The sequence below is a fragment of the Gobius niger genome, assembly GCF_951799975.1.
Source record: "Gobius niger genome assembly, chromosome: 5".
Lineage (NCBI taxonomy): Eukaryota > Metazoa > Chordata > Actinopteri > Gobiiformes > Gobiidae > Gobius > Gobius niger.
This window is the reverse complement of record NC_136856.1, coordinates 39,305,068-39,323,075: the sequence shown is the minus strand read 5'-3', so window position 1 is coordinate 39,323,075 and position 18,008 is coordinate 39,305,068. Positions and strand designations below refer to the sequence as shown.

General features: G+C 42.1%; 2 protein-coding genes across 2 annotated transcripts in view; one reads left to right on the top strand and one right to left on the bottom strand.

Moving 5' to 3' along the window:
- Positions 1–18,008, bottom strand: part of LOC306962771 (uncharacterized protein) — a 1,040,752-nt gene that overhangs the window by 897,210 nt on the left and 125,534 nt on the right. The window lies entirely within an intron of this gene.
- pigg (phosphatidylinositol glycan anchor biosynthesis class G (EMM blood group)) overlaps positions 1–18,008 on the top strand; it is a 135,006-nt gene that overhangs the window by 4,760 nt on the left and 112,238 nt on the right. The window contains exons 3-4 of the mRNA XM_079555983.1: positions 8,407–8,616; positions 14,411–14,599. Coding sequence (XP_079412109.1) covers positions 8,407–8,616; positions 14,411–14,599 — 399 coding nt within the window. The remainder of the gene's footprint in view (positions 1–8,406; positions 8,617–14,410; positions 14,600–18,008) is intronic.

Here is an 18,008-nt window from a genome sequence, read left to right as displayed (position 1 = left end):
ACCTCACGCATCAATGTAAACCCACGCCCACTCTACAACCTCACGCATCAATGTAAACCCACGCCCACTCTACAACCTCACACATCAATGTAAACCCACAGCCATTCTACAACCTCACACATCAATGTAAACCCACAGCCATTCTACAACCTCACGCATCACTGTAAACCCACGGCCATTCTACAACCTCACTCATCAATGTAAACCCACAGCCATTCTACAACCTCACACATCAATGTAAACCCACGGCCATTCTACAACCTCACGCATCAATGTAAACCCACGCCCACTCTACAACCTCACGCATCAATGTAAACCCACGCCCACTCTACAACCTCAGGCATCGATATAAAACCACGGCCATTCTACAACCTCACGCATCAATGTAAACCCACAGCCATTCTACAACCTCACGCATCAATGTAAACCCACGCCCACTCTACAACCTCAGGCATCGATATAAAACCACGGCCATTCTACAACCTCACACATCAATGTAAACCCACAGCCATTCTACAACCTCACACATCAATGTAAACCCACGGCCATTCTACAACCTCACACATCAATGTAAACCCACGGCCATTCTACAACCTCACACATCAATGTAAACCCACGCCCACTCTACAACCTCACACATCAATGTAAACCCACAGCCATTCTACAACCTCACACATCAATGTAAACCCACAGCCATTCTACAACCTCACACATCAATGTAAACCCACGGCCACTCTACAACCTCAGGCATCGATATAAAACCACGGCCATTCTACAACCTCACACATCAATGTAAACCCACGCCCACTCTACAACCTCACGCATCAATGTAAACCCACGCCCATTCTACAACCTCACGCATCAATGTAAACCCACGCCCATTCTACAACCTCACGCATCAATGTAAACCCACAGCCATTCTACAACCTCACGCATCAATGTAAACCCACAGCCATTCTACAACCTCACGCATCAATGTAAACCCACAGCCATTCTACAACCTCACGCATCAATGTAAACCCACGCCCACTCTACAACCTCACACATCAATGTAAACCCACGCCCACTCTACAACCTCACACATCAATGTAAACCCACGCCCACTCTACAACCTCACACATCAATGTAAACCCACGCCCACTCTACAACCTCAGGCATCGATATAAAACCATGGCCATTCTACAACCTCACACATCAATGTAAACCCACGCCCACTCTACAACCTCACACATCAATGTAAACCCACGCCCACTCTACAACCTCACGCATCAATGTAAACCCACGCCCACTCTACAACCTCACACATCAATGTAAACCCACAGCCATTCTACAACCTCACACATCAATGTAAACCCACGCCCACTCTACAACCTCAGGCATCGATATAAAACCACGGCCATTCTACAACCTCACACATCAATGTAAACCCACGCCCACTCTACAACCTCAGGCATCGATATAAAACCACGGCCATTCTACAACCTCACACATCAATGTAAACCCACGGCCATTCTACAACCTCACGCATCAATGTAAACCCACGCCCACTCTACAACCTCACACATCAATGTAAACCCACAGCCATTCTACAACCTCACGCATCAATGTAAACCCACGCCCACTCTACAACCTCAGGCATCGATATAAAACCACGGCCATTCTACAACCTCACGCATCAATGTAAACCCACAGCCATTCTACAACCTCACGCATCAATGTAAACCCACGGCCATTCTACAACCTCACACATCACTGTAAACCCACAGCCATTCTACAACCTCACGCATCAATGTAAACCCACGCCCACTCTACAACCTCACACATCACTGTAAACCCACAGCCATTCTACAACCTCACTCATCAATGTAAAGACACTGTCATGTTTCCAGTCCGTCCTTGACTGGTTCATAAGGTTTTAAGGTTTCCAGCCCGTGGAGGAAACAGCTGCTGTGGATAATCCTGCGTTAGTTTGGAAGCATGAGGAGATTTAGCCCAGAAAGTGGATTGATCAGATTCTACACAGGGAGGTTAGACGGAGCTAATCTCTGGGGGATTCATAATCTGCACAAACAAATGATTTACTGAAGATTAGAAATCACCGTCTTTAAGCACAGCACTGAGTCAGGCTGGACGATATTGACGAAAATGAATATCTCAATATAATCTCAATAATATTTTTGGGACTTTCTCGATAATGACGATACGCAGGACACCCCAGGGGGTATGCAAAGACATTTTGGAGAAGAAAAAAAAATGTTTATCACAATCTGATCAATATTAACCCGTTAAACCCGCCGCAAATGCTGTCCACTTCAGAACCAAACCTCAAGAGTTGAGCTTTGGACCTGTGAGTGCATAAAACTCAGCAGAGACCCAGAGCCCCAAAGTTTGATCAAGTTGAAATTTCTTTATTATCTGTCATAAAGAGAGAGAGAGAGTCTGTACGCTAACCGGTGTGTTCCTCCCATCCGAGGGGTGAAGAGCGAGGTGCAAGCGGAAGGAGAAGGAAAAGTGCCTGCGTCTGTGTCATTCTATTCCTCTGTCGCTACACCCGTGGCTTTGCATCTGTCACATACATTTCATTTACGCGTTGATGCGTGGCACGTGCTAGTATTGTCCTGTGTATACATTTTCTTATCACTAAACAACTTAATTAAGTTAAAGCAGCCCATTCAGATCTGTAGCTATGGTTCGACACTACTACTTATTGAGGGAGACGCAGAGGGGGCGTGGCCAGAGCCCAGAGTCCAAACCCGTGTCTGATGTTCAGAATGAGCTGGTCATTTTCATTTAATATTTCAGTATGTGATTAGGCCCACATATTCTTAACATACTATCCTAACCAGACAAGCAAAAATGTATTAAATGTGTGTAAAGCCTGCTTGATTTCACTGTAGTATTGGAAATAGATATTTTATGATATCTGCTATATTCAGCGTTTTCTATCTCACAAAAGTAAGGGGTTTGCGACTGCCAAAGCTTCAGGGGGTACATGACTCCAAAAAGTTTGGGAACAACTGTTGTAGATGATATACAGTATTACCCACCTCTTGCACTGTCAGGATTATTGGATGAAGGCCTTTAATGTTGAATTATATAGATACTATTGAAATTTAGTTTGGAAGAGATGCAGTTTGGGTCAATAATAAGGGAAATTAATGAAGGACAAATGGGTAAAAAAAAAAAGGGGGGAAATGTGGGAAAAATTGGGAAGTAATTGGATGTATAATGTGGAAATAGTTTTTTCTTTGAGCAAAACAAAGTAAATGTAGATGTTTGCATATTTCTGATGATTTGCAGAAATTGAGAAACTGAGAAATTATTTTTTGTCGATCTCGTCCCCTAACCTGGAATAAATTTGTTCTGCAAAAGTGAGGTGTAATGGTTGTGTTCTCCAGCAGAGGGCAGTGCAGCCCAGCCGTTGCCTGTTCTCCGTCTCTGCATTGCAGCCCGTTCACCCTGTGAACCCCCTTTAGACCCGCTTTGCTTTGGATTCATTTAAAACTGGGCTGGAAGGAGAGTTTGAGAAGTCTGAGAAGCTGTTTCGTTTATTTATTTATTTTCAAGGCGAGACGCTGCAGGTGAAGAGGGAAAAGTCGCAACTAGGGCTGTGTACTGTAGTCTATACCAGTACTTCCAAACACTTGGATTCATCTCCTATGTCAGGAAATTTGTGAAAAAATGGGAATAATTTATTTGAGCTGAAACAACCAAGTCACGTCCTTTCATGCTGTCCCTGGACTTAACTTGCGGTACCAACTTTCCAAAAAAAATTTTTTTTTTCGATAGAAGTACCTAAACGTTTTTTTCCCCCAATACCATACCAGTATTGGTTAATGGTATCCAGCCGTAGTCATGAGTAGATCTGTAAAAATGTAAAAAATCTTCCAAATGTAGTTGAGTAGGAGTCTGTAAAGTGTGGAATCTGTATGTTGTTAAAGAGTGGAATGAAAACGGCCCTAAAGTTTAGTTCCTTGGACTGCACATGCGCCCTGTGTATCGTGTTTTCCAGACTGTAAGTCGCTCCAGAGTGTGAGACGCACCAGCCATAAAAGGCCTAATGAAGAAAAAGACAACAGGCTGAATAGGCGTAACAATGTAACACATTGAACAGACTAAATAGGAGTCTGTTATGTTAACGTCACATACACACTTCAGATAACTATAGCATACAGAACATACCACTGCACCGATGACAAGCCTCTCCCAACTCGTTGCTCTAGCTGTGGCCATCTAGATTTTAGCACGTGATTATCTATTTTTTGTTTACTTCATTGCAGTTTAAAGAGTAACCTCTGCTTTCTCGCTCGCTCCAAACTTTCTTTCTGCCCGCCGATTAGCCTGCAGTGCCCTCTAGCAGCATGTGATATTATAGGGTTGAATTTAGAAAAAACTTGCTTATTAGTCGAATATAAGACTGAGAAACTATAAAAAAGTGCGACTTATAGTCCGGAAATTACGGAATATTTCTCCCATCTTTTGCTGCTGTTGAAATGACCATATTTGGATTACAGCGCCATCTCGGTCACAGCCTTTTGTGCTACACGTGGATACCAAACGTGTCAGTATTTGTGAACGAATAAGCGTGGGAAAGACCAGGGAGCGACACAGCCATGTTGGACTCAAAGCGACAAACTAAGGCAGCATTTATACGGCAATAGTCTCCAGTAAAACGCTGCAGTCTCGTCCTCTCGATCTACCTTTACATGAAAACGATGAGGTGTCAACAAAACCACTGAAAGTGCAATGCATGCCTTTGTCCAGCAAATGGCACCGTCCATTTTCTTACTAGGGTGGAGACAATAAACAATAATGTTGTTAATCGCGATAAAAGCTACAGACAAGCAAACGTAAGTAACATGACAGGCTGAATTAAACATGCTTCAGTCAGAAGCTTTCTCAAAGTTTGTCATCTTTACCAGGCAAGTTGACTGATGTGATGCTAGCTAGTAGCACCGCATGGGTCTACTGCATTGTTTCTCCTGAAATAATTACGCCAACATGCTGCTGACGCGATCTATAAGTCTTGTGGTTCTTCAGCATTCATAAAGGGTCGCCTTCTATACTTATCATTTTCTGCAAAAACATGGTTTTGAGTTGTTTGTAATAATATAAGATAATGGTGACCCAACATTTCATTATCGTCCCATCCCTATTCCTAACACACATTAGTACCGTGACTACACAGAGGAAGACGGTTTATCTGTTTCTGCTTAATCCTTGGATGTTGTGGCTTTTTTCACTAATTAAGCGAGTTACAGCAAATTATTTACAGGCCGATATTGGACTGAATATAAACGTGAGGAGTTTCACAACACCATATATGAGATGTTTGGCTAATCATTGTGCTGTGACGTGACTGTTCTGCGTTTGTCTTCGTTCTCTTCTGTTCAAATGAGACAGAGCGGCTGAAAACGGAGATGTGGAACTGCCTCCTCCAGAGTTTTCAGGGAAGCCCGGTGTCAGGCAATAGGTTGTGTGTTTTGTAAAAGATACTTGCATCCGATTCAATGTACTGCCGTTTTGTCACTGTTTTGTCGGCGTGTAAACTGCACCGAAGATGTCAAAACTTGACACGGCCCAAGACTAACGGCTTTAGTGACACTTCCTCCACACGGTAATTTAACCTCACACTCACTCGGATTCTGCAGCTCTACTCAAAGATGCTGAAGTCTTATTAAAAATTCATGATTGTTCTCCAGGAGGGTTCGGCCCTCGTTACCGGGAGGAGGCGGTTTGACTGGAAAACATGTCCATCTCTGTCATGTTTGTGGAGAAATTCTTATTAAAGAGAGAGTCTGCAGAGAACACCTAGCACGATAAGTCTGGTGTAAAGGCGCTCTATGTTTCTGTACATTGTCCCGGATAAAACGAGACTCTGCAGGTGAAAACAGGGAATTTTACCTTGTTTTGTCCTTAACATCTAAGTTTTAGAACTTATGCCTTAATTTAAAAAATGAAATAAAATGGGGCAGCATGGTAGCACAGCGGTTGGCGCTCGTGCTTCACAGCTAGAAGGTCCGGGTTCCATTCCCACCAGGGACAGGACCTTTCTGTGTGGAGTTTGCAGGTCCGTGTCTGCTCCGGTTTCCTCTGGGTGCTCCGTTTTCCCCTTCCCACTAGAAACATGTGCAATAGGTGAATAATCCAGCCAGGTGTTTCTGACCATTAGCCTGGCTCCATATCATGGAGATGGGTCCTTGAGCACCGGCCCACGCTGGCAGCTCACTGCTCCTACAGGTCGCCCCTGCGGCATTGAGGATGGGTCAAATGCAGAGAATGAATTTCCGTAAGGGGATTAATAAAGTATACCTTAAAGGGACTATACGGAGTTTAAATATGTTTTTATCCCCCTACATGTTCCAGCCATGTCCTAATGTGTAGAATGAGCCCAGACCTGTTCACCACAACTGCCTCTAAAACCCTGCACTGTCTCTGAAAAAGTTGTTACTTCGGGTCTGAAGTGCCGTCATGCACGAGCTTAATGTAAAAGCTGGAGTTACGGCTAAGGCCTGATGTGGCAGTAGTGAGTATAACATGGCCAACTTGCATCTAGCCCCTTTAACCTTAACCTTAAGATTTATCCAGAAAGTAACTCTAACATGGTTGTGTGGCTCCCTGGTCTTTCCCATGCTGATTCATTCACAAATACTCACATGTTTGGCATCCACGTGTAGCAAGAAAAGCTGTGGCTGAGATGACGCTGTAATCCAAATATGGTCATTTCCTTTGTGGGAGACAGCAGCGGCTAAAGACGGGAGAAATATATACAGGGCGCATGTGCAGACAAAGGGACTAAACTTTAGGGCTGTTTTCATTCCACTCTGTGTAACAACGTCTGCACTTGGAAACTTTTTACACACATAGATCTAATTCCTGACATATTTTTCACTAAAAAGTACTTTATTCAAAAACGAATTATCCAAAAATAGAACTAGAATTTAAATCTCGCTTTATCCATTATTTAGATTTGATCACTGAAAATATAGGCAATTTAGGTCTTTTTAATACATTACATTTTACAGCCAAAGTTTCAGATGATCTCTTTAAACACATTTTCTTCCCCTCCACCTGCAGCGTGGCGGGTAAAGACGCAGCTGCAGTGTGCGTCTATGTGGCTCATGAAATGGATATATCCTTGAAAAAAACATTCCACTTTCTGAAGTGTGTGTCTTTGAGGCTTCTCCCCTGGACCCACAGCACCTGAGGCCAGAAGAGGAGAGCAGACGAGAGAGCGAGAGAGAGAGATCTGAACTTTTCTGTCAGCGCCTCCCTCCCTCTCCCTCCCTCCCTCACTCTCCCTCTCCCTCCTCCGCCGGAACATAAAGAACCCCCTGAATCCCAGCTGCTCCTCCATCGGTTGCCGTTCGGACAGAAGCCGTGGCCTTTTGTTCTGATGAAACGTTCGGTATATAAACATCACCTTGTGGAAGGAGAAGCCTGTTTGCGGATGATGAAACCAAGGAGCTATAGGGGCCGTGTCAGAAACTGCGGAAAACATGTCATTATCCGAACATTTGTTTTGTCTTCCCTCGGTCGATTAAATACATGCTGTGGTTTGTGAAAACAGGTTATTGATTGTAAACTTCTATGCTGCTTCCTGTTGGCTCTGTTGTCTATTGAAAAGTCAGGTTTGTAGAAAGAGCTCCCTTGTGGAAACTAGTGTCAAATTGGGATCTTTGAACCGCCTGAGGAAAGTGGGGGCCCCGTCCACCAACATGACTCTCTGCAAGAAACCTTGGAGTTATCTTTGTTTGACCCCTCACTTTCCAAGATCACGTTACAGAGACATCCTCACTCTCCCGTTCTCCATTTTCTCCAGGCATACTGTACTCCCCTTTCTCCTTCACAGACCATAAAACTCTCTCACGCCCCCTACTGGTTCAGCTTCAGCTCAGCTTCTCACTGGTTTCAGCAGAAGACAGAATATTACCCTCCTTTTAAGATTTTCCTGATCACTTTGAAAGCTCCTTTCGTCCTGGTGTCAAGTTACATTTCAGAACATTTCATTTGTAAATAAGTTACAAATGTGGACACTTCTTCACATCCACCAGTACAAATATTGCATGTACTTTATATTGTTTTTGAAATGATGAAGATTCCATTTTTTTGATACCAGTGCTTTAACTATACTTGGTTTTCGATACCGATACCTGAACGATGCCTCTGCTAAAATATTTGTTGCCAAAAATCAATATTTAGATTTGATTTTGATTTTTTTTCTCATTTCCTGTTAATAACATTTTGTTGCTTGTAACTAAAATATATCCTAAACTGAAGCAATGTTATTGCTCATCAAATATTTACTTATTTACTTAATTTTAAGTCCTTAATAATCATTTTATATATAATTCCCGGATGAACATTTCCACAGCGCTGACCCTGACCTCTCGTCTCTCCGTCCAGGCCCTGACCAGCGGCTCCATCCCGGGCTTCATCGACGTGGTGGTGAACCTGAACTCCCACGCTCTGCAGGAGGACAACCTGGTGTCCCAAGCCAAGGCCGCGGGGAAGAGGATGATCTTCTACGGCGACGACACGTGGCTCAAGCTCTTCCCCAAACACTTCCAGGAGTCGGACGGAACCACGTCCTTCTTCGTGTCCGACTACACTGAGGTATGGCCCGAATACTGCAGTACCACCATCGTCACAGTAATCCAGTCATTCAGAACGTGTAACCCTAAGCTGAGACGCTACGTTTTAAACCAAGACCACCCACGTGCCTTTCCCTCTACCGCTCTGGACTCTCACCTGTCACTGCTAGTTTGTGGCCAGTGGCCCAAATTCCGGCATATATAATGACCACTCCATCCAAATAATCAAATACCAGAGCCTGATTTCAGCAACCTCCCATGTACAGTGGAGGAAAAAGTATTTGCCCAAAATACAATAGAAAGTCTATGGGGAACTGACCAAATACTTTTCCCCCCCACTGTTACCAAGTGAGTTAATTATTTGTTCAGTTTTTAAGATAGGATGAACTGATAATGTTTAAGTTCAGCTGAACTTAAAAACATTTTGCCTAGATGAACTGGCCTCCACAGTGCACCTGAGGCAAATCACTTATAACACCAGACTAATCTCTGTGTCGATAGAATAATTTCTGGAATATAACTGACCTTGCATCACATGAATGATCGCATTTTGAGGGACTATTTTCTAGCAGATCACTCCGCCGTTGCGTAGCTTATACAACCATGAAGCTGATGCTGCTCAAATATAAGTTATTTTAAATGCAAAATAGTTAAAATTACTCTTTGGACACAGACATTTATATCGTTAGTCAGGTGCACTGTGGAGCGGGTCAGACTGTTTTTAATGCAGGCTAGCTGACATAGAAACGCACTAGCCTTGCATTAGCCTAGCGCCACAAAACTCTTCAAACATAAGAACTGCTTGAATTACAAACAAAATATCTCCAGGTACCAGCAACACTCTGGATAACTAGGAAATGAGGCCCTATGTCAAAAATCCTGAAATATCCCTTTAAGTTAAGTTCAAAGTTTTTAGTTCATTAACTTAAAAAAAGTTTTGTTGAAAAAGATTACGCCATCGGCATGTTTGGGCTCACAGTGTGGACGAGAACTTCTCTCTGCTGCCTCACTCAGTTAACCCAACTTTTATGGGGTCAATGGCCACAACTTAAAACAAAGGTCCCTTCCCCAGAGGGATTTTGGCATCCTATAGTTATCCTATTACTCATTTCATCCTTTTATCATCATCCTACCTACCAACAATGTTAGGATCATTTTTAGTCCGTCAATCATAAATAAAGTTAGGGATTTTTCAGTATCTTGTCTGATTTATTGAGCTTTGAACCCAAAAACAAGGAGACATTGGATTTTTTACAGATCTTTTACAGATCGTTTACAGATCTTCTCACAAGTGGGTTTTACGGGCGGATTTAAAACTGTTTAGCATTGGGGCAGGCAGTGCCACAGCCGGGGGGCAGCAGCAGCAAAAGCTCGGTCTCCTGTATATCACAAAATAAAGCCACACATTTAAACTCAGCTGTCCATTCTTTAGGTTTCGTCACTGAAGATATAGGCACTTATTCCCCTCATATTCATGTTCTTAGTCTACAGCAGACGTTTCGCATTGATATCTCGACATGTAATATTTTCCCCCCTTCACCTGCATCGTCTCGTCTTACTGCAGAGAGATCAAATCCACTTTCCTCGCGGGACGCAGTCAGCAAAACATAATGTGCACATTTAGCAAGAAAAGAAACCCTGCGTCTGCTGCGAAACACCAGGGCAGAAGAAACAAAGCAATCATCTTGGCTTTTGGTTGAAGACGCTTCACGTGCCATACGATATACTGCACAATAAGTCATACATAAAAACAACAGATTAGAAAACTAGAAAGGAATCATCAATAAATAAGACAGAGAATAAATAAATAAGTAGCTTTACCTTTTGTCTTTATTGTCGTTGTACGTGGCCAAACAATGAAACTTCTGAGCATTCATTATTACCCAGGTCAGAAGTTCATACAGCATGTGCATAAATCATCCGTGAGTTTATTCACCATACAGTTATTTTTCTTCAAACTTCAAGCTGTGTACAACTGAAAGGCTGTTGGTTTGAAGCTTCCTGGGTCACGGTAATCTGTGTAATGAAAGGAAGTTTCTTTCTCTCAAACGAAAGGGGACAGCAGTGTCGTCGTCATTCCGTTGACCTCCTTTTTTTAATGACGATAATGTAATGATGACGGGCTAAAAACAGCTCTTTGGGGACTAAAACCAGACGTTTATGAGTTCAATGAGACGAGATGAAAATGGGAGAAAGTGGTTCGTCAGGCTGTTGGAAAACAGAGCTTGTGCTCAGAGGATAAGAACTCACCTGCTACATGTGACATGGAGCTGTGCCGTCACATGCTGCGACGCGTGGCTGTTTGGGAGGCGAAGGGCTAGCATCATCGTGGTTTTCCTCTTTAGCTTCGCCTCCAGCACTGCCTTTTCTCCAGTAAATTCAAAATAATGTAAGTACATCCACAATGAGAAAACTCTGTCATGTTACTGGGTTGATGTAGGTTTTTGATGTCATTTTAGCTCCATTTTAGTCTGTGTGAACCAGAAAGAAAACGACTGATTACTAAAATAGTTGTCGACTATTTCAATAAGCGATTAGTCGTCGATTAGTCGTTTCAGCTCTAGATCAGAGGACGAGGAGAGCGGGCGCTTTTGAGAAAAGTCCTGTTCACAATTACACTTATGCCTATTGTGCTGTAATCTGTTTGTTAGAAGCAATAAAAAAATATATATATATATTATACATTCCAATTTCCCATACTTATCGAAATAAATTATTACCTTTTATAATGAAACTGACTAAAACTTGACTAAAACCTTTAGAGTTTTTGTCTGACTGAAACGTGACTAAAAGTTGTCACATTGAGAAATGACTAAAATGTGACTAAATAAAAGCATTTTCATCCAAAAGACTAAGAGTAAGACTACAACTAAAAAGGCTGGGAATATGGATGGCACCAGGTTTAAATTTGTGTTTTTATTTTGTGACATATAAGATACAAAGAGGGACAAAATAAATAAATAAATCTATTCTAAATATCTAAAAATATTTGAAAAATCTGTCAAAATTTTAAATTTCAAAACTTGATAAGTCATTCTAAAAAGATCAAGGCGAATTATTGGCCAATGGCGATGTTATGTTTGGGGAATATGAAAGTTCATCATTTTACAGCTCTAAGTTTTCATTTGGGTCCAGTCCCAGAGCTACAGCCAAATCTAACCAGCGGCCTGATTAACAAAACATATGAGACTTAAAGGGGCTAGATGCAAGTTGGTCATTTTATACTCACTTCTGCCACCTCAGGTCTTGGGGCGCAACTGCAGGTTCTACAGTGCCTCTGTAAAGTGTTAATACACCTTGAACTTTTGCACATTTTGTCATGTTTACAACCATAAACATAAAGATTTTATTTTGAATTTTTTATTGAAAGTTTACACACAAGTAACAGACAACTGTGAAGTTATCCCACAAATTAGTCTAAATGCCCAGATGAAATGACCAGATGGTGACCTTTCACAAGTTTTTGATCGTCGTTTATTTCAGTTCTGTTCATCACAGAGCCCCCAAAATCTGGTGCAGGTGCAGGTGGAAACAAAAGTTCTCTTGCAGTGTCAGTTTGGAGATTTGTCTCAAAGTACTCCATCATGGTGTTTCCCACCCATATCCTTTCAAAAATACTGACATGGGTGGTATCCACATGACGCACGGAATCCCCCAGACAACACTCTGTAGTCTAAATATAGGAATTTCCTTTGTGGAAGACGCCAGCCAGTGAAATCCGCAGCAGAGGCATGACAATACACAGATCTTGCAATAACGCAATATTCTGCATCATGTAGTAATGACCAGCATCAGTGCTCCACTGCTTTCACAATCAATAGAGGCCATTAATGGTCAACAATTCAGTCAGAACAGAAGAGTGCACAATGGTGGGGGAAAGCACTTCTCTTTGGTCCTCATGGAGCTGACATTGCTGTAATACCACCCCCTTGTGGCCAGGGGCGACTCCAAAAGACACTTGGTTAACAGGATTCCTGTGTAGCTTTGGACCTCGTTTGTACTGCTTAAAAGCCTGGATCCAAAGAGTTTTTCTTTTTCTAAAAATCGCAGTGACCTATGTGACAATCCTGGGCTATGTATCATATTTCTACCACGCTGGTTTTTGTACATCAGCAATACAAAGCTAAAGCCTAAATCTAAGATTGACAGGCTCTGTTGAGGCTTGTGGACGGTCCGGTTGCCCTGCGAGTGCGGGGCTTCCTGCCCTTTTGCCCTTTTAAGGAACAGGCTTCGTAGAGGGAGATTGAGCAGCCATGTTAATTTCACAGACCACTCTGGATCATTACATTGAATGGGGCTGAATGGATATATATATATATATATATATATATGTACAGTCAAAGTGACTGATCTTTAGGGCTGTTTTCATTCCACTTTTTAACAACATCTCCACTTAAGTAACTCCTACAGACTCCACATTTGACATGCTCTGGCTCAACTACATTTGGATGAAGGATTTTTACAGATCTAGTTCCTGACTGATTTATTTAGCTTAGAAATGTTTTACTAAGACCTACTATATACTGTACATAAAAGTTTACAACGTTGTCTTCTCTTTTTTCCCTGTAACTCGTCGTACTGAGCGTTGGGCAGATGGGGGAACACTGTGTCTGTAGATAATTTCTGTTTCTTTGTCAGGACCAATAGAAGCTTCAGGTTCAACATCGAGCAGCGCTTTGTTCTGTGTGTCACAGCCCTAATTTATTCATCACAACTTTTCAGAGATGGCATTTGAATTTTTACAGACGAGAAACTGGAGCCAGCGTTTTCATAAGGAATCTCCAAAAGGAAAATCCACAAATGCTACTATTATATTAGTGACAAGGGCTGTTTGCAACTGTTTGTCCAGCCACAGAACAAAACCATTATGAAAACACTGAAAACTCTGCAGCTCATTCTTCTTCCTCTTCCAGATAAGTATGGCTCTTGAAAGCAGCGTTACATTGTTTGCGAAGGGAGGGAAACAGTTGTACATTCATTCACCGTCCTGAGTCCAGTGTGAAGATAATCTTGGATCTTTCAGTAAGGCCTAAAGTAACATCAAAGGGACTATACAGAGTTTACTGGTGGCCAACTTGCATCTAGCCCCTTTAAGGGTGTGGTACTGGTTAGGGCTGCACGATTTTGATCACAAACCTAATTTTTCTGACAGATTTTTGCAATTCGATTTGCAATTTTCATATTTTCATTGAGCTGTATTTATATTTCTAAAACAGCTGTTTACATCACGGTGCTCAGTTATTACATTTCAGCTTCATTAGTAACAAGATACAAATCTGCGAGAAGACAAGAGGCATTTTATGGAGTTGTCAGAAAAACATCCTGATTTGATGGTTTTAATCATTCTGTAATGAACAGCGCTCTCTCTCCCTGTCGAGCTACATAAATGCATTCTCCCCATCACAAGCTGCAAAATCTGCCTCATATTTATGTCAAAAACCTGCTGTAAAGATGTTGCTGTTACAGTTTAATACGAGTTTAATCCTGATGATTCAGGAGCAGGGTCTAATACAACTCAGTGGGAGAGAAACAGTTTTGCAAAGAAACAAATGTTTGCCCTGATCATTATTTGGAAGTGATTCACAAACCTGCCACATTCATCTTATGGCTGAAAGTCCTTTTGTCTGAGCAACATCAGGCACATACTGAATATTGTCTCCACTTTCGGACGCCTTCATGAGACAGTCTTTTGATTTTCAATATGCATTCATGAGCTCCCTGATATTTGTCCAGATTGAAATGTTCAGAATGATACACTTTATTTAAAGTGGATAAACTCATTGACACTAAAGGCCTCTCTTTCCGCTCCGTTTCAGGTGGACAACAACGTGACCCGTCATCTGGACAGCACTCTGCGCAGAGACGACTGGGACGTGCTGATCCTCCACTACCTGGGGCTGGACCACATCGGGCACATCAGCGGACCTCACAGCTCCCTCGTCCAACCCAAGCTCCTGGAGATGGACGATGTCTTCAAGAAGATCCACAGCTCCCTGGTGTCTAAGGTATGAAACACTTAACCACATTGTAACGCTGTTCCCTGCAGTGTTGTTTTCGTCAACAAAGACTTTAACGACATCATTATGTTGACCTCCTTTTTTTAATGACAATACATTTTTTTCTGACATTGACATAAGGGAAAATTGCTCTTTTCTGACTAAAACATGACGAGATGTTTATGAGTTTATGTTAATGAGATGAGACGAAATTGGGAGGAGAAGAAGAAACTTTTTTTATATTGCAACTTCCACAGATAAAATCACAAAGTGCTTCACAAAGAACAAAAAGATCACAGCAATCAGAGCCTTGTCAACTAAAAGCTCGTTTGAACAGCCATGTCTAAAAGAATCAACAGAGTCTGCTATACGTAGCAACAGAGGAAGGTCATTCCACAATTTAGGAGCAATGGATTTAAAGGACAAGTCTCCACTGGTTTAAAAGTGGGCCACAGGGACAGTGAGGAGGTTTTGGCCTAAGGACCTAAGGGTGTGACCGGAGGAGTAAGGACACAGCAGGTCAGACACATATTTGGGAGCCTATAAAGGATTTTCTTATCTCATGCAGTGCTCTAAAAGTAAAAACTAATATTTGAAATTCAATTAGAAATTTGAGCCAGTGCAGAATATAACATTATGTGACCGTCTGATTGAGCCTGCAGCATTTTTAACCATTTGAAGACTATTCAAAACAGATTTGTTAAAACAAGTAAAAAAGGAGTTACAATAATCTAACCGAAAGGAGATAAAAGCATGAATCACCAATTCAAGTTCAGAGTTGGATAAAATTGGCCTTAACTTGGCAATGTTTTTCAAGTGGTACAGATTTTGACCAAATGTCTTGAATGGCTGTCAAGAGACCAAGACTGGTCAAACCACGCCAAGATTTCTGATGCTCGACTTTTGCGCTGGAGCAATTATCAAAGTCTCAGTCTTTTTAGAATTCAAGGCAGTTTTCACAAAGCCTTACACTTGAAAGACAATCCATTAACTCTGACAGTCTGTGCAGCTCTGACTGCTTAAACGAAAAGTACAGTTGAATATCATCAGCATAGAGATGACCAGAAACATTTTTAAAGCTGCTAATGATTATTTCAAGAGTGCTGATGTACAACAAAAATAAAATTGGCCCCATGACAGATGCCTGAGGAACACCATGCAGCAAAGGAGTAGCTTCAGACATTATATTGTACACACAGAGAATGTTCTATTGGTCAAATAGGAGGACAACCACTTCAGGACTGTCCCAGATAAACCAAAGTCAGTATTAAGTCTCTTTTTCTGATCTACTGTGTCAAAAACTGCAGACAGATCAAGCAGGATCAATATCTTCTCTTATCTTACTGACCAGAGTCAGCAGGCATTCGGATGTGACTGGACACTTTTAGTTGAGCAGTCTCAGTAGAGTGCATCTTACGAAAGCCCGATTGAAATTAGTCATTTCATCAATACAAGTAGTCAGCTGTTCTACTACCACCTTCTCCACAACTTTGGAGAGGAAGGGTAATTTTGACATGGGCCTATAATTGCCAGGCTCAGCTGGGTCCAAGTTTTAGGATGGGACTTATCGCTGCTTTAGGGAAATTAGGGAAACATTGAACATAAGGGGCAACAATGTCAATAACCTTATAAAACAAAGTTGTGGGATGACATTACAAGGACAGGAAGAGGGTTTAATTCTTTTCAGTAACGTCATAACTTCCTCTAATGTCACAGTAGAAAACACAGACCAAGAGCAAGCAGAAGAAATAACCACATTAGTGTTCACGTCAGGTGGTTTCACATTTGCCCTGATCTCATCCACTTTGTTTTCGAAAGATTTCTCAACCTCATCAGTTGAGAAGACGAAGGCTCACATGTGGAAGGCTCCGCCCCCTCTCCCTCGCCACACTAAAATTTGCGCTGATGTGTCCTCCATGGAGCGCGTCTGTCAGCGATGTCACAGGGACTTTTTCTTTTCTCAGGACATTTTAAATACCGTAGCATCTGATTTCAGAAAGCATGTTGAGGAACGAATGTGCCGACGACGCTGTTAAAAAATCAGGTTCACAATGACACTTCTGCCAGTGTCATTGTGCTTATTGTGGTGTAATCTGTTTGTCAAAAGCTATACATCCAAGAGATAGTTATTATTTCATATTAAAAGGTCAGTTTAGCATTTAGGTTTATTTGGTAGGGACAGTGCATGCTAATGAACAAGCCACACCGGATTGTAGTCTTGGGTTAATTTCCATCTGTCGTCCCACATGCGCACTCTCAAACACACTCTCATTCATCCTGGCCTATTGTACATGTTTTTAGTGGTAGGGGAAACCGGAGTACCTGGAGGAAACCTACGCAGACACGGGGAGAACACGCAAATTCCACACAGAAAGGCCCCGCAGCGGGTTGGAATCGAACCCGGACCTTCTAGCTGTGAAGCACAGGCGCTAACTGCTGTTCGACCGGGCCGCCATTGTTCCATTCTAACACTGTTCCCTGGTGTCCAGTGAAGGTAGAAAGGACCGGGGCGATGTGCGGACGTCTGGGTGTTTGTTAAAAAAACGGCTGCAGCATTTTCAATAGTCCTTTCAAGCTCAGTGCTTTTAACAAAGGCTTTATTTTGTATTAAAAAAAAAGACGTAGATGTATAAAATCCTGCTCTCTGTGGATCTGCTCGTCAAATTTAAAACTGAAAATCACCCTGAGATTCTTCACAAACGGCTTTAGTTTTGCAGACAAAGAATCGGAATCCACACAAACATTGAATAAAATGTCTGGGTGTTTTTTATCCTCATTTATTCCCCAGACACAATGCAGTGTTGGGGATTGTAGAGCACCTCTTTTGTTTGGGAACACTGGTATATAGAGCTGCAAATCATCGGCACCGCAGTGAAATGCTAAACTGCGCTGAGCAATAATTGGCGCCACTGGCAACATATAAAGTGAAAACAGCACAGACCCCCAAATGGAGCCCTGGGGCACCCCACAAAACAAAGATGCAATGGAGGAAGACAGATATTTACTGCAGAAATGCAACATTTCATTCCAAAATAACTCTATTGAAACACAATTTGAAATAGTGACATTGCTCAACTATGATTACTCCAGAAGTTATATATGGTCCCCGACCACCCGGCCAGGGACCGCTACCGGGCCGCAGAAGAAAACAGTAAATCGTTTATAAATAACCGCGTTTTCTCAGATTTATCTTTGTCTTGCTCACAAGCCAATAAACTCATCCATAGATAATTTATATAATGAAACTTCGAATAGAAAGTCGCCATAGAAATCCTTTGGATTCAAGTTCATCTGGTTTTATTACAGACAGAATCAGCACAGCCTCATGCAGCTGAATATGTCTTACTGACACCAGCACCGCAGATCGCCTGCTCTCTCCGTTTCGCATTCCTCCTCAGCTTGTGCTGAACTTTGTCAC